At 44.0% G+C, this 15,578-nt stretch overlaps 1 protein-coding gene across 9 annotated transcripts in view; it reads right to left on the reverse strand.

The window, feature by feature from the left end:
• Positions 1–15,578, reverse strand: part of CACNA1A (calcium voltage-gated channel subunit alpha1 A) — a 250,621-nt gene that overhangs the window by 202,307 nt on the left and 32,736 nt on the right. For 3 of the 9 annotated variants that reach the window (XM_040240887.1, XM_040240886.1, XM_040240885.1), the window contains exon 2: positions 854–959. In XM_040240887.1, coding sequence (XP_040096821.1) covers positions 854–959 — 106 coding nt within the window. Of the gene's footprint in view, positions 1–853; positions 1,085–15,578 lie in introns of those variants that run through there. The other 6 variants (XM_040240878.1, XM_040240879.1, XM_040240881.1 and 3 more) reach the window with 4 other exon arrangements.

The raw sequence follows: 15,578 nt of genomic DNA on the forward strand, positions 1-15,578 counted from the left end.
TATGGCAGTGAATTGATGTATTGCTTGGGATTTGCCTTAACATACTTTGGCCAAGAAAAACAAACCAAGGAAATAAAAAATGAAAGGAAACATGAAATGAGTCAAAATCTTGATATTTGTTGTCTCTGGATGATGAGTTCATGAGGGGTTCATGGTACTGTTCTCCATGTATTTATGTATGGTCAATATTTTTCACAAGAATTTTAGTTTGTTTTTATTTTTTAAAATTTTATTTATTTATTTAAATTCTTTTGGCTGTGCCACCAGACTTGCAGGATCTTAGTTCCCCATCCAGGGATTGAACCTGGGCCCTAATAGTGAAAGCACCAAGTCCTAACCACCCAATTGCCAGGGAATTCCCCCAAATTTTGTTCTGAATGTGACTTCTCATGGACAACGTGACCCCTCCATCCCTCTCCAGATTAACAAGAGGTCTGTCTGCTGGGGGGTGAGAGTGGAGGATGGGCAGCGAGGACTTCTCTCTCCCCAGATTATTGGTATTCATGAAATTTAGGTTCCCCAGGGCTTCCACGGTGGCTGAGTGGTAAAAAATCCTCCTGCAATGCAGAAGACACAGGTTTGATCCCTGGGTTGGGAAGACCCCCTGGAGAAGGAAATGGTAACCCACTCCAATATTCTGGCCTGGGAAATCCCACGGACAGAGGAGCCTAGTGGGTTCCAGTTCATGCGGTCGCAAAAGGGTCGGACAGGACTTAGCAACTGAACAACAACAGGCAGGGGGCCCAGGATCTGGTTCTTGGAGACAAGGCTAAGAGCCCAGTCTGCTCTCGGATCCCACAACCACATCAGTGTGCCACCAAAGCAGAGACCCCGGTGGAGAGACGTCACTCACCAGTCGTTCAGACATCGGAGTCTTGTCATCGTCAGGTAGGTGCTGCTCCAGGGCGAGGACGATGCAGTTGGCTATGATGGTGGCTAAAATCATATATTCAAAGGGAGTATCACAGAGTTAAGGAAAATCCTTCCAGCTTTGTTTAGATTCAAAGCACAATTGAGTGGAAGATACAGGGATTTCCCACATGGCCCCTGCCCCCACACAGGCACAGCCTGCCCTGCTATGAACATCCCCCACCAGAGTGGTTCATTTGTCAGCCGTGATGGACTACACACGTCACTATCATCCGAAGTCCTTAGCTTACTTTACGGTTCACGCTTGGTGTCGTACATTCTGTGAGTCTGACATGGTTCTACCAACAGAGCTTCATACAGAGGAGTTTCACTGCCATGGAAACCCAGCAGAGGATTCCGTAAGGAAAATGCAGACGCTCTTCCTCCATCTCACCTCCAACCTTCACTGGACAAATATCAGTTTAGCACCTATCGTGTGCCAGGTCCTGGGCACAGGGTCACAGCTGAGAGTAAAACTGACAGAAATTTCTGCCCTTGTGGAGGAGAGGCATACACTACTGTATGGTGAATGCTGCAGAGAGAAAACGCAGGAAAGGAGGTTGGTGGTTGCAGTTTAAAATACAGTGATCAGATCTGATATCAAAATGCCCATCTTAGATGTCCATCCACAGAAGGATGGATGAAGAAGATGTGGTACATACATGCAATGGGCTATTCCTGAGCCATAAAAAAGAATGAAATAATGCTGTTTGTAGCAACATGGATGCAATTAGGGATTATCATATAAAGTAAGTCAGATAAATACAAATAAATGCCATATGATATCACTTATATGTGGATTCTAAAATATGATACAAGTGAACTTATGCACAAGATAGAAACAGCCTCACAGACTCGGAAAACAAACTTACAGTTACCAAAGGGGAAAGTGGGGTTGGGGAGGGACAAATTAGGAGTTTGGGATTAACATATAACTATTGTATAGTTATATGTTTAATAGTTATATAACATGTAACTATTATATATAATATATATATAACATTAACATATTAACTATTATATATAAAATAGATAATCAACAAGGACCTACTCTATAGCACAGAGAACTCTATTCAACATTCTGTAATAACCTGTACAGGGAAAGAATCTGAAAAGGAATGAATATATATATGTGTGTGTGTGTACATAACTGATTCACTTTGCTTACACCTGAAACTAACACAACATTGTAAATCAACTACATTCCAATTTAAAATAAAAATTAAATTAAAAATAAAATACAGTGATCAGGTTTGAAATCAAAAGCATGATCAACAAAAGTAAAAATAGACAAATCGGACTTTGCCAAAATTTAGAACATTTGTGCTTCAAAGGACATTGGCAAGAAAATGAAAAAAACCCAACAGAATGCAAGAAAATATTTGCAAATCATTTATCTGATAAGGGTCTAGTATCAGAATAGATAAAGAACACTTATAACTTGACAAGAAGAAGACAACCCAATTAAATAACGGGTGGAGTTTGAAAAGACATTTCTCCAAAGAAGATTAGGAAAATGCAAATCAAACCACAATGAGATACCACTTCACATCCAGTAGCATGATAAGAATGAAAAAAACAGAAAACAGTGAGTGTTGGTGGGCTTCCCTGGCGGCTGAGTGGTAAAGAATCAGCCTGCCAATGCAGGGGACACCGGTTTGATCCCTGGTCCAGGAAGATCCCACACACTGCAGGACAAGTCAGCCTGGACGCCACAGCTGCTGAGCCAGTGAGCTGCAACTAGTGAAGCTCACGTCCCCAGAGCCCGTGCTCGGCAACAAGAGAGGAGCCCCCACTCTCTGTAACTGGAGAAAGCCCACACGCAGCAATAAAGGCCAGCACAGCTATAAATAAACAAATCTTAAAAAAAGAACTGGGTTGATTTATTTAAAAAATAAAGTGTTGGTGAGAATGTGAGAAACTGGAACCACTGTATGTTGCTAGTGAGAATGTAAAACAGTGCAGCCACTGAGGAAAATAGTTTGATGACTCCTCAAAAAGTTAAGACATAGAATTACCATAAAATCTAGCAATTCCACTCCTAGGTATACACCAAAAGAACTGGACAACCAGTACTCAGATACATGGTCACAGAAGCAATATTCACAATTAGCCAAAAGGTGGAAACAACCCAAACGTCCATCAGGGAATGAATAAACAATATATGATATATCCATAGAATGGAATATTATTCTGCCATAAAAATGAAGCACTAACTCACACTACAGTGTGGAGGGGCTAAGTCAAAGAAACCAGATACAAAAGACTATGTATCGTATGAATTCCATTGATATGAAATGTCCAAAACAAGCAAGTCCACAGTCAGAAAGCAGACTGGTGGTTGCCAAGGACTGAGGGGGCTGGGGGAGGGGGCGATGGTGAGTGGTTCCTTAATGTTTTGGAACTAGATAAGGTGATAGCTGAACACTGTTCCGAATGTACTGAATACCAAGGAATTAAAAATGGCTAGTACTGTTATGTGAATTTCACCTCAATAAAAAACAACATGGTAGTCAAGCCTCCAAGAATCAGCCCTTTCAAAATCCAAAGGAGGAAAGGTGTAGGTCACATGGCCATTTCTAGATGCATATTCCCTCTCTCTCTGGGCACAAGCACCTCCCTGAAACCTGGAACACCGCTCCAGCCACCAGACAGTCCCACTGGAGGGTCTGCCCTTGGGGAGGGTCTGTCCTTTTCACATCATATCAGGACCTGCTCTGCTGATCAGCAGGTGATCCACAATATCTCTGCTTCCCCGGCCAGATCCGCAGAAGCATCCTCAGGCCAACAGCCTTAATAAACAAAATTGGCAATTTCTTTTCTTTTTAATTTAATTTTTAAAATTTTATATTGGAAGAGAACAAAAGAGGAAGAGGAGAGAAAAGACCTAGGAAAACAAATTCAAAACAATTAACAAAATGGCAATAAGAACATACATATCAATAATTACTTTAAGTAAAAAAGTCAGTAAAGAATCTGCCTGCAGTGCAGGAGACCCGGGTTCAATCCCTGGGTTGGGAAGATCCCCTGGAGAAAGAAATGCTGACCCACTCCAGTATCCTCGCCTGGAAAATCTCATGGACAGGGGAGCTTGGTGGGCTACAGTCCATGGGGTTGCAAAGAGTCAGGCACGACTGAGCGACTAACACACTAACACAACAAAACTGGCAATTTCTGAGAAGGAGGCTTAGGTGTGGAGAAAAGGATACTAGAGGGAGAAAGCCTGAGGGTATTGGTTACTCTGGAGCGGAGTCTCCCTACTTCCGCACTACTGACATGAGGAGGGGCTGATTGCGGAGCTAGAGAAGACTCTTGAGGGTCCCTTGGACAGCAAGGAGATCAAATCAGTCAATCCTAAAGGAAATCAATCCTGAATATTGACTGCAAAGACTGACGCTGAACTCCAATACTTTGGCCATCTGACGCAAAGAGCCAACTCACTGGAAAAGACCTTGATGCTGGGAAAGATGGAAGGCAAAAGGAGAAGGGGATGGCAGAGGAGAGATGGTTGGATGGTATCACCAACTCAATGGACATGAGTTAGAGCAAACCCCGGGAGATAGTGACGGACAGGGAAGCCTGGCATGAGGCAGTCTATGGGGTCACAAGGAGTCAGGCATGACTTAGCAACTGAACAACAACAATAACAATTCTCTGTGGGTGGGGTTTCAGGGGAGCTGTCCTGCATATTGTAGGGTGTTGACCAGCATCCCTGGCCTCTACCCACTAGATGCCAATAACATCCTCCTCTCCAGTTGCAAGAATCAAAACTTATGACAATCAAAATTCATCTCCAGATATTGTCCAGTGTCCCCTGGGAACACTGAAATCCACTGCTGTACAGAAGGATCAAATAGCATATCTTGAACTTGGCCATGTTGATGAACTACTGCCCTCCTCCCAGCTTTCTCTCTTGGAAACTTAACTAGCCTCGGTATCCTGTTTGGCCCTAGAGTTACATTTAGCATCATGGAAGCGTCATAAAAACCAAGGGATCTTACAGGCTGGAGTTGGAATATATACCCACTTTCCAGGTGTGAAAATGAAGTCTGAAATAGGCAACCTGGGAGTAAGAGTCTAACAAAGGAAAAGCAGGTCTTCTTTGTCACCAGCTTCAGCCTTTGCCTCCAGCTGAAAGCAGTTGAGCCATGCTCCACGCACACTTTGAAAAGCAAATCCAAGACTCAGGGCAATTTGGGGAGTCAACAAAAGCCATTCCTGCTAACGATCATCTCTGATTGGCTTCCTGCCTCCGAGCTGACAGTCATTAGGAGCACAGAGAACAAAGCTGGGCTGTGTTGCACAAATACTCCATTCTGCCTCACCCTGCAGCCCAGAAAATAAGAGACAATATTTGTACACAAAGAAGCAATGCCAAGCCCTTCCCTGGCCTCCTCTCGCCTCCTCTCGCCGAGGCTTCTGAAGCCATGATTTGAATCTGATGATTTCGCTTTTCTTCTCTGCCAACTAGCTCCCTGTTTGCTTCTGCACCAAGCTGCTGCCTCACTCTTGGGGCTCCCTGGCCTCCTGCCCCCAAATGGTTGGGATGTGACTTCCTTTGTATCTGATTTGAGCTGAGGTTCCAGGAAGAGTCCCACAAGACCAGCAGCAAGCTGTACTTTCATGGGCTGCACTATCAGGCTTTCGATTGCCCGTGGTCACCTGGGTTTCAGACCCAGAGCTCTCCAGTATGACAATGAAGTCTTAGTCAGCATGCAAACCAACAGAAAGAGGCTGCCCATGCCCATCTTATTTCTTCTTATTATTTTTTTGGTCAGATATGGATACACTGGCTTCCCTGGTGGCTTAGCGGTAAAGAATCTGTCTGCAATGCAGGAGACATGGGTTCAATCCCTAGGTTGAGAAGATCCCCTGGAGGAGGGCATGGCAACTCATTCCAGTATTCTTGCCTGGAGAGTGCCATGAACAGAGAAGCCTGGTGGGCTACAGTCCATGGGGTAGCAAAGAGTCAGACATGACTGAAGCCACTTAGCAGGCACGCATGCATAGATACACTGCGATCAAATATCACCTCCCTCTCTCTCTCCATGCACCCTGCCAGTGTCCAAAGACACACCCCAAATGGGAACCTGCAACACTGACCTTACACCCTTTTCACTTAAGATGTAGTCCACACCCTTGCTACCTAACATGTGGTCAACGAACCAAACAGCAGAGGCCAACACCCAGTAAAAAAGCAGAGCGTCAGGCCCCACGCTGACCTGCTGAGTCAGAACACACATTTCAGCAAGATCTCCAGGGGCTCTGTGTGCACACTGAAGTTTGGAAAGTGCTGCCTTAGATCTATTTCAGGGGGGAGGAGGAGCCCAGGTTACTGTGGCTTTGAGTCATCCAGAAAGAAGTGGGGCTCGCCTTTCTGCTCCAAGCCTTCTCCTCCATGTTCTGACCCCAGAGGAGGAGAATTCACAAGGCCTGGACCAGTCTTCTGCCTCCACTCAAGGCGAAACCCAAGACCTTCATGGAACAAGAGTGATGTTGGAATGAGATGAGGAAGCAGCACAGAAAATTCTGGTTTACTGCACACGGAAATAGTCACAGCCCTCCCATGGCTACCACCTCACTCAGAAGAAAAGTCAAAGTGCCCCCAGCAGTCCTGCACGACCTGCCCCCATCTCTTCCATCCTCCCCCTGGTTCACTTACCTACAGCCATACTGGCCTCTCCATCTTTCTCAAACACACAAGGCACCTTTTACCGCCAGGGCCTTTGCACCTTCTATTCTCTCTCCTAGAATGCTCTTTCCCCAGAGAGATTCCGCAAGATTCCCTCCCTCTCTTCTAGGTCTTTTCTCTTCTCATCCTCAGTGAGGCCTTTTACCCCATTTCCTTACTTAATTTTTTCCTTGGCCCTTGCCCCCAAACACCTGCTATATTTTTCTCCTTTACCTGGTTTCTCTGTTTCTTTTGCCTAATAGACTATAAGCCCTGTACAAGCAAAAAACTTTGTTTTGTTTGATGCTTTGTTCTCAGCACCTAAGAGGGCATCTGTTCCAGAGTAGGTGCTCAGTAAACACCTATGGAAGAAAGGAAGGGTGGGTGGGTCCTGCTGTCCACATCTCTCCCCTCACTTCATCATGTGCCAAGTCTCTGTAGGCACGTTAAGGACACAGATCAACCCGAAATCTGCAGTGATGTGGCTGGTGCACAGACACCAAGATGGGGTACTGAGTTCTTGGCACAGGAGATTCTTTCCCCAGGTAGAGGTCAAAGATTGTCCAGGCAGGGGGCGATGAGGCTTTTTCAGCCCAACCCTGAGTTGTGCCTGATCCTCCCTATTTAGAAAGCCTGGGTTCTAACTCACAGCTGTGGTGAGCAATGCCTTTGTGAGCTGAGCTGAGCTTTCCTGCTCCCAGATTGGTTCAGGGAGAAAACACCTGTGTCAGCGGGATCCAGACTAATCAGCCAGCCGAAGAGGCCAAGAGAAGAGGGAGGGAGATGAGGAGGAGAGACGCACCCCTGGTGGGAGGAAAAGCTGGCTCCTGAAATGGCTCATGGAAGTCAGACTAGCAAACAGCCCTGCAGGCGAATACAGATACACAAAACTTCCCCCACAATTAGATAGATCAGGACCCCCAGTGGCCCCAGAGAGGGGCTGTGTGTACACAGGAAATGACCTAGTGATTTCTTTACAGGGAACAAGAGCCGTGTCTGTGAATAGGAGCTGTTCTTGGGAGCCAGAGCACCAAGGAAAATCAATTTGTAAAGTGGGCATAGCTGATGATCCCAGCCCCTTAGCAAGACCTTGCAGAATGTCCAAATGATCCATCCTTCTCTTTGTGGTACCTTGCCCCATTCCCATCTCATTTCCAGCCTTCCACAGTTAGTGTGAAAAATCAAATCAGGTTTGTTGACCCATCAAAGTCTTGTCTCTACTACAAGGGCTGCCTGATGGGTGTGTTCTGAGGAAACAGATACTTCAGTGAGTCAATCAGGCAGTTGAGATTGTGGGGAGAAGCCAAGCAAGTCTTATTTTCATGTTAGTTCCATGCTTTTCACCATTACCAGGAAAAGAGTAGGGGGTACCAAGGCCTTGGGTATAGGACATATTTCTTGCTCCACTAAACAGATGCCACGGTTTAATTCAGAAATATGATCAACTATTATGAGGCCATTAACAGATATAACAATCATAATTACAGCTGCAATTTATTGAGCACTTTGTTGGGCAGACACCAAGTTAACCACTATATACTCATTGTTTCAGTTAATTCCTTGCAAAAATTCTACAAGGTAGGTTCTAGTGCAAGCTCCACTTTCCAGATAAGAAAATTATGGCTCAGAGAGGCTAAACAAATTGCTCAAGGTCATATATATGCTAGGGTTCACTTCAAAGTCATGCTGTGGTGGTCCCCACAGACCACTCAACAGCTTACGCCTACTTGCTAGAAGGTGGATGTTTTGGCCTTTACTTAAAAACTGGAGTTGGGGCACACCTGGGATTTTAGCCATGAAGAGGCCAACTCGATCAGTCTTCACCTGAGTTCCAACCACTGCCACAATCTAATATAGTAATTATCAACCGTTGCATACTAGTCCACTTCTTCATAAGACCAGCCACAATGGGTCGTATCAATCAATATCAACTTCCAACAATCCAAAGGGTCTTTCTCGAAATCCCAGACATCTCGAATTCTCTCCACCAGCAGATCAGCTTGAGACCGATGGACGTGAAGCACTAACAAGGGCAGTTCTGGCGATGCCCAGAATGTTTTCAGCACCATGGCCAGTGGCATGAGGCAGGCTTTTAATTACATGGCAAGTAAAGTCTTGGAGACAACTACAAAGACCTACTTTTAACATACACAGTACAGGCACACACACACAAAAGATTCTTTATGTCAGTAGGAAAATCTAAGAGAAAATTTAAATCCCAACACTAAAAGTTTTGGGGCTTCCCTGGCGGTCCAGTGGTTAAGAATCCTTCTGTCAACGCAGGGGACACAGGTTCGATCCCCGGTCCAGGAAGACCTCGCATGCTGAAGGGCAACTAAGCTAGGATGCCACAACTACTGAGCCTGCACTCTAGAGCCTGTGTCTGGCAAGCACAGAGCCTGTGCACCTAGAGTTATTGCTCTGCAATAAGGGAAGCCATTGCAATGAGAAGCCTGCACACAGCAGCTAGACAGTAGCCCCCACTTGTTGCAACTAGAGAAAGTCTGTGTGCAGCAACGAAGACCCAGAACAGCCAAATAATAAATGAATAAAAATTTAAATAGATTTATGTGCTATTTATTTTTTAATGTACACAATGATTTCCAATTCTTTGGTTCTGAAAAGAGAAGTCTACCCAGGGCAGTTAAATTATGCTTCTGCTCAGAAAACTGGATATATCTGCATGAGAAATTATAGAGCAGGGCAGTTGAAAGGATTTCAGGGTCAGACATGGTTTTGGCCTGGGGCAAAGGAGTTTCCTTCTCCAAGCCTCGGTTTCCACACACACATATATATACACACATATAATGTGAAATGTAGCACCTACCTCCTAGGGCTGATTGAGAATGTAATGAGTAGATACACACAATACATGCAGAACAGGGCCTGGTATATAGTATTGGGTTGGCCAAAAAGTTCACTCAGGTTTTTCTGTAAGACGTTACGGAAAACCTGAATGAATTTTTGGCCAACCCAGTATGTATTCAGTAAATCTGAGTATTTTGTTCTTGAATACTCTGGTTCTTGTGATGATTAGAAAACTTTCTATGCTTATGAAAGCATAATACGGGGTTCATCTCATTGTAATCATGCAATCAATGTTTATTTTTTTTATTTCAAACACCGCTACTAGTATTATTAACTTTTCCAATTTCTTTTTTAGTCATGTAGTCTCATTCCCCTCCCTTCACTGAAGAGTATAAACCCCTACTCTCATCATGGCTGATCAGGTTGTGTCTCAAATCTGAAGTATTTTCAGGAACAAAACACAGTGAGTCCACTCCCTGAATATCAGGCTTAAAATAAATGTTGCAAAAACATCCATCAGATGTTTCATACAAATGGGATCCTATAATACACAACCTTTTGTGTCTGGCTTCTTTCACATAGCATAATGTTCTTGGGTTTATCCACACTCTGGCATGTATCCATAATTTGCTTCTTCTTATGGCTGAAAAATATTCCATTGTATGTATATATGACAATTTGTTTATCCATTTACCCACTCTGGGGTTGTTTCAATCTTCTGGTTATCTAGAATAGGGGGGAGGAAGAGGGGGCGTGCATAATGGCTACAGTGTTTCCTTTGGGCTGATGAAGATATTTGAGAACTAGATCAAAGTGGTGTTGGAGAAGTACTAAATGCCACTGAACTGTCATTTTACTTATGTTTTTTTTTTAATTTAAATTTATTTAATTGGAGGCTAATTACTTTACAATATTGTATTGGTTTTGCCAGACATCAGCATGAATCCGCCACGAGTGTACACGTGTTCCTAATCCTGAACCCCCCTCCCACCTCCCTCCCTTTGTTTTTTAATTAATCTTTATTGGAGTATAGTTGCTTTACAATGTTGTTAGTCTCTACAGCAGAGTGAATCTGCCATGTACATATATCACTCCTTATTGGACTTCCTTCCCATTCAGGCCACCACAGTGCATTAAGTCGAGTTCCCTGTGCTGTATACAGTCATGTCCTCATTAGTTATCTATGTTATACATAGTATCAATAGTGTATATGTGTCAATCCCAATCTCTCAATTCCTCCCCTTCTCAGTTCCCTCCCCTCTTTCCCCCTTGGTATCCATATATTTGTTCTCTACACCTGTGTCTCTATTTCTGCTTTGCAAATAAGATCATCAATACCATTTTTCTAGACTCCACATATGTGCCCTAATATACAATATTCAGTCTTCTGATTTACTTCACTGTATGATACTCTCTAGGTCCTTCCACATCTCTACAAATGACCCCATTTCCCTCCTATTTATGGCTGAGTAATATTCCATTGTATAAATGCACCAAATTTTCTTTATCCATTCATCTGTTGATGGACATTTAGGTTGTGAAATACAGCTGATTTGCTGAATTGTACACTTTAGTTATGATATGTGAATTTTAATTTTTAAAAAACCTCTGTTCTTTATCTTTCTCCTTTTCCCCCACCCCTTGATTTTTGGCTCAGAGGTTAAAGCGTCTGCCTGGAATGCAGGAGACCTGGGTTTGATCCCTGGGTCGGGAAGATCCCATGGAGAAGGAAATAGCAACCCACTCCAGTACTCTTGCCTGGAGAATCCCATGGAGGGAGGAGCCTGGTAGGCTACAGTCCACGGGGTCGCAAAGAGTCAGACACGACTGAGCGACTTTACTTACTTGATTTTCAGAGTTCCCCTCATATGCTTTTTACTCACTGACTTTTGCAGCTAACTTTTTGCTCAGACAGCCTTTAAGATCCCTTTTAGAAAAATGGTTTTAATTATAATAAGAATATGTGTTTATTGTATTTTTAGTCCTTAAAATTTATAATACGTTACTTGAAAAGTGAAAAGTCCTTACACCACCCCACTTCCCAGAGATAATCAGTGCTGGCAGTTTGGCGTTTCTCTTTCAGACTTTCCTCCACACACATTCTTCACACTGGCTGCTCTCTCTCACCTCCTTCAGGCTGTACTAAAATACCTCCTACACTGTTGGTGGGAATGTGAATTGGTGCAGCCACTATGGGAAAACAGTATGGAGGTTCCTTAAAAAACTAAAACTAGAGCTGCCATATGATCCAGCGATCCCACTCCTGGGCACATATCTGGAAAACATGAAAACTCTAATTTGAAAAGATATATGCACCCCAGTATTCATAGCAGCACTATTTAAAACAGCCAAGACATGGAAGCAACCCAAATGTCCATCAACAGAGGAATGGATAAGCAAGATGTAATATTCCATATGGAATATTACTCGACCATAAAAAAGGAAATAATGCCATTTGCAGCACCACCGATGGCCCTACAGATTACCATACTCACTGAAGCGAGGCAGACAGAAAGACAAGTACATGAGGTGGTTCATATGTGGAATCTAAAGACCAGAAAACGATACAAATGCCCTTATTTACAAAAGAGAAACAGACTCACAGATACAGAAAACAAATTTATGGTTACCAAAGGTGAAAGGGGGTGGAGGAATGAACAAATTAGGAGTATGGGATTAACAAATACACACCACAATATATAAAACAGACAGACAACAAGAATTTACTGTATAGCTTGGGGAACTGCATTCTATGTCTTATACTAATTATAATGAAAAAGAATCTGAAAAAGATTATGTGTGTGTGTATATATATATATATGCCTGAATCACTTTGCTGTACACCTGAAGCTAACACCTCTGGCCAATTCATGTTGAGGTATGGCAAAAACCAAAACAATATTGTGAGGTAATTATTCTCCCATTAAAATAAATAAATTACTTTAAAAATTATTGTAAACCAACGAGAGTTCGGGTAAAAAAAAGACAGTCTTCACAGTAAGGCCTTCCCTGGCTTCCAGGTCTAGAATCTCAACCCTGTCAACCTTTCTGCCTCTCTGCCCTGGTTGTTTTCCACTTGTTAGTTTGTTGCAATTTTCCACATAAACAAATTACATCTTTTTTTTTTTTTTTTTATCTTACTTACAGAGTTCTCCCTCACTGGAATGTCAGCCCTAACTAAAGGGAGGTGGGGTGGAGCCCTAAGGATTTGTCTAACTTGTTCTTATGTTCAGCAAGTAGGCAATACTGACCCATAGTAGGTGCTCAGCACATACCATTAAACGCGTGAAAACAAGCGTATCAAATTGCATTCTGTGACAGATAATGTCCCATGATTTGCTGTGCCCCTCTCCACACTGGATGCATTTTCTACATTGAATGTCCCTCTTATAAAAGGCTGCGCAGTATTACCATGAACGGATGCATCATCACTTATTTAATATTCCCCTAAATGATTCCAGTTTGTCGCTATTACAAGCAAAGCTGTGATGAATAATCTGACCATACAACCCTGTGCATTTGTCAGGATTTTTTTTTCCTGCCAGCTAGATTCCAAGATGTGGAACTGCTCGGTTAGAGGGGGGAGTGCACACTTGTCGCAGACACTGCCAAATCAACCCTGGAGCTTCGCAAAGTTCTATTTTACGCTGTTTTTAGAAAGTGGGGTGAGTGTGTGCATTCACTCTGAAATTAAATCCCTGATTTAAATGTAAAAGTTGCTCTGTAACAAAAAGTTCAGATGTGGAAGAATTAACACGACTCATGGAAGACAACACACACACACACAACACAATGAAGTTCCCTTGATGAAAAAGAAAAAGGAAAAAAATATCAAGGCACGTCTGGAGCAGGAGGTGTTGGTTATTTTTAAATAATAATAACTTTGGAGCCTCTTGGAATCTGAGGCTCCAAGGAAGGCTCCTCTTTGTTTTTCTCTCTCTCTTTTGTCAGGACAGAAAAGTTCCCTGGGGACACCTGAGTAATGTGAAAATTCTGCCTCCTGGTCCAATTTACAACCGCGTTCCCCAGTACGTTCAGGCTACCCAGGGGAGATTGTTCTCCTATCTCGTTGTACTGTCACACCTGTGCAGGGGTCAGCGAGATCCTCCGTTTCCTTGGCATCTTCTCTATACATTCCATCTACCCTTTGGCTGAAATCCAAACCTGGAAATATCCTGAAAACAATTAACTCCAAGCACAGAGGGCCAGTGGCAGCTTCAAATTAGTTCCTCCAAATAAAAGGAAAATCCAAACCAGGGAGACATCTGCAATGACCCTAAGAAGAGCCGCAAGAGAGTCAAAGAAGGACCCTCCCAACCCAGGCGAGGTGAGAAAGGTATGCAAGAAGCCAGCTGAGGTGGAGAAGGCTCCCTCAAAACCAGGTGCAGCCAATGAGAAGGCCCTGAGAAGGGCAGCAAGGCCAAGAAATCCCCTCTCCCAAACCAAACAAGGCCACAAAGGTCCCTCCCAGGGCCACTGGGCTCAGCAGGAAGCCCAAGGTCAAAGCCTTAGCAGCCAGGATGCTGGGGTCCAGAGGAAAACAAAAGCTGGGAGCAAATCTGGCTGTTGGTTAGTTGCTAAGTCCAGCTCTTAGTGTCCAACTCTTTCGTGACATCTCTGTCCATGCGATTTCCCAGGCAGGAATACTGAAACGGGTTGCCACTTCTCCACGGGAATCTTCCTGACCCAGGTATCAAACCTGCGTCTCCTGCACTGGCGGGTGGATTTTTCACTGATGAGCCACCAGGGAAATCCCAAGACTCTGGGAGAGCCTATAACTATGATCTTCAATTTCCATGTGGAGAGACCATTGTGCAAGCTGATCCCTTCCATCCCTGATCACTGGAGGACATCTTTACCTCCTCCTCAATAACCAATGTCAACTCCAAGCCACTTGAGCCATGCACACCCAGAAGCAACAAAGTGCCAAAATGCCCCTCCCATCATCTTTCTCTTTAACCACTCCTCCTCCCAGCTAACCAACTCTCTAAATGCAAACCAACATCCATCCTATGAAGTCCTGCACCCCGCTGACTCCACCATTTCCCAGCACTCTCTCCTACCTTCATCACCTTCCTTGTCAATCTCAGGTAGGATGGTTATATATCACTTCCAGAAAAAGTACACCTCTGGATGAACCCAACCAGCTGCATTTCTGATTCTAAACCTTGTATGGCCATTCAAGATTTATAGCATCCTGGGGGCTTGCCTGGTGGTCTGGTGGCTAAGACTCTGAGCTCCCAGGGCAGGGGGCCTGGGTTTGACCCCTGGTCAAGGAACTCGATCCCACATGCTGAAACTAAGAGTTCAAAGGCCAACTAAAGGTCCTGTACACTGCACGGAAAGATGATCCCATGTGCCACAACTAAGTCCCTCTTAAAACTCTTCTAGTGAGGGTCGCCAAATTCCTCTAGATTGCCAAATCCCAGGGCCATTTGTCTCTGCTCAGCTGACTTGGTCATGCCCTCCTTTTATGTCTTCCTATTAACTTTCTTGTCACTATTTCCGTTTCCCCTTCTCACGCCCCCTTTTCTACTAAATCTCTAAATGTTGGTCCTCCTTGGGGCTCAGTCCTAGGTTTTCTTCCATTTTTTACCCAGATCCACTTTCTAGGGGGTCTCATGCATTTTGATGTCTTTTGCCATCTCCTTCTGCCCTTTCCTCCCACCTATCTACTCATTGCTTTGCTCTGTGTCCTGGGAAAAGCAGGACTTCCTCTGGTAAATGGCATTATCCAGTCTTCCTCATCTCCTGCCTTCTGGGTGGGTTTGGCCAATGGGAAGCAAGAGATTGGAGGAAAAGATGGGGAGTTGGGGTATTTCTTCATCCTCCATTTCCTACCTGATCCATAGTGAGGTTCTGGCAATGGTTGTGTCCTGTTGTACCTTCCCAGAGACATCTCAAACTTCATAGGTACATCTAAATTCATTTTCTATGGCTCCTGTAATAAATTACCCCAAATTGAGTGGCTTAAAACCCACCCATAAAAACCCATAAAAGAAATTTATTCCCTAGCAGTTATCCAGGCTAGGAATCCACAATTCAAGCATCAGCAAGACGAAGTTCCCTCCAAAGGTTCTGGGGGAGGATCCTTTCTTGTTTCTTCCAGCTTCTGGTGCCTCTAGATGTTTCTTAGCTTTCAGGAGAATCACTCCAATCTCTGCCTCCGTCTTCACATGACCTTCTCCTG

This window comes from Oryx dammah, unplaced genomic scaffold, assembly GCF_014754425.2.
Source record: "Oryx dammah isolate SB20612 unplaced genomic scaffold, SCBI_Odam_1.1 HiC_scaffold_5, whole genome shotgun sequence".
Lineage (NCBI taxonomy): Eukaryota > Metazoa > Chordata > Mammalia > Artiodactyla > Bovidae > Oryx > Oryx dammah.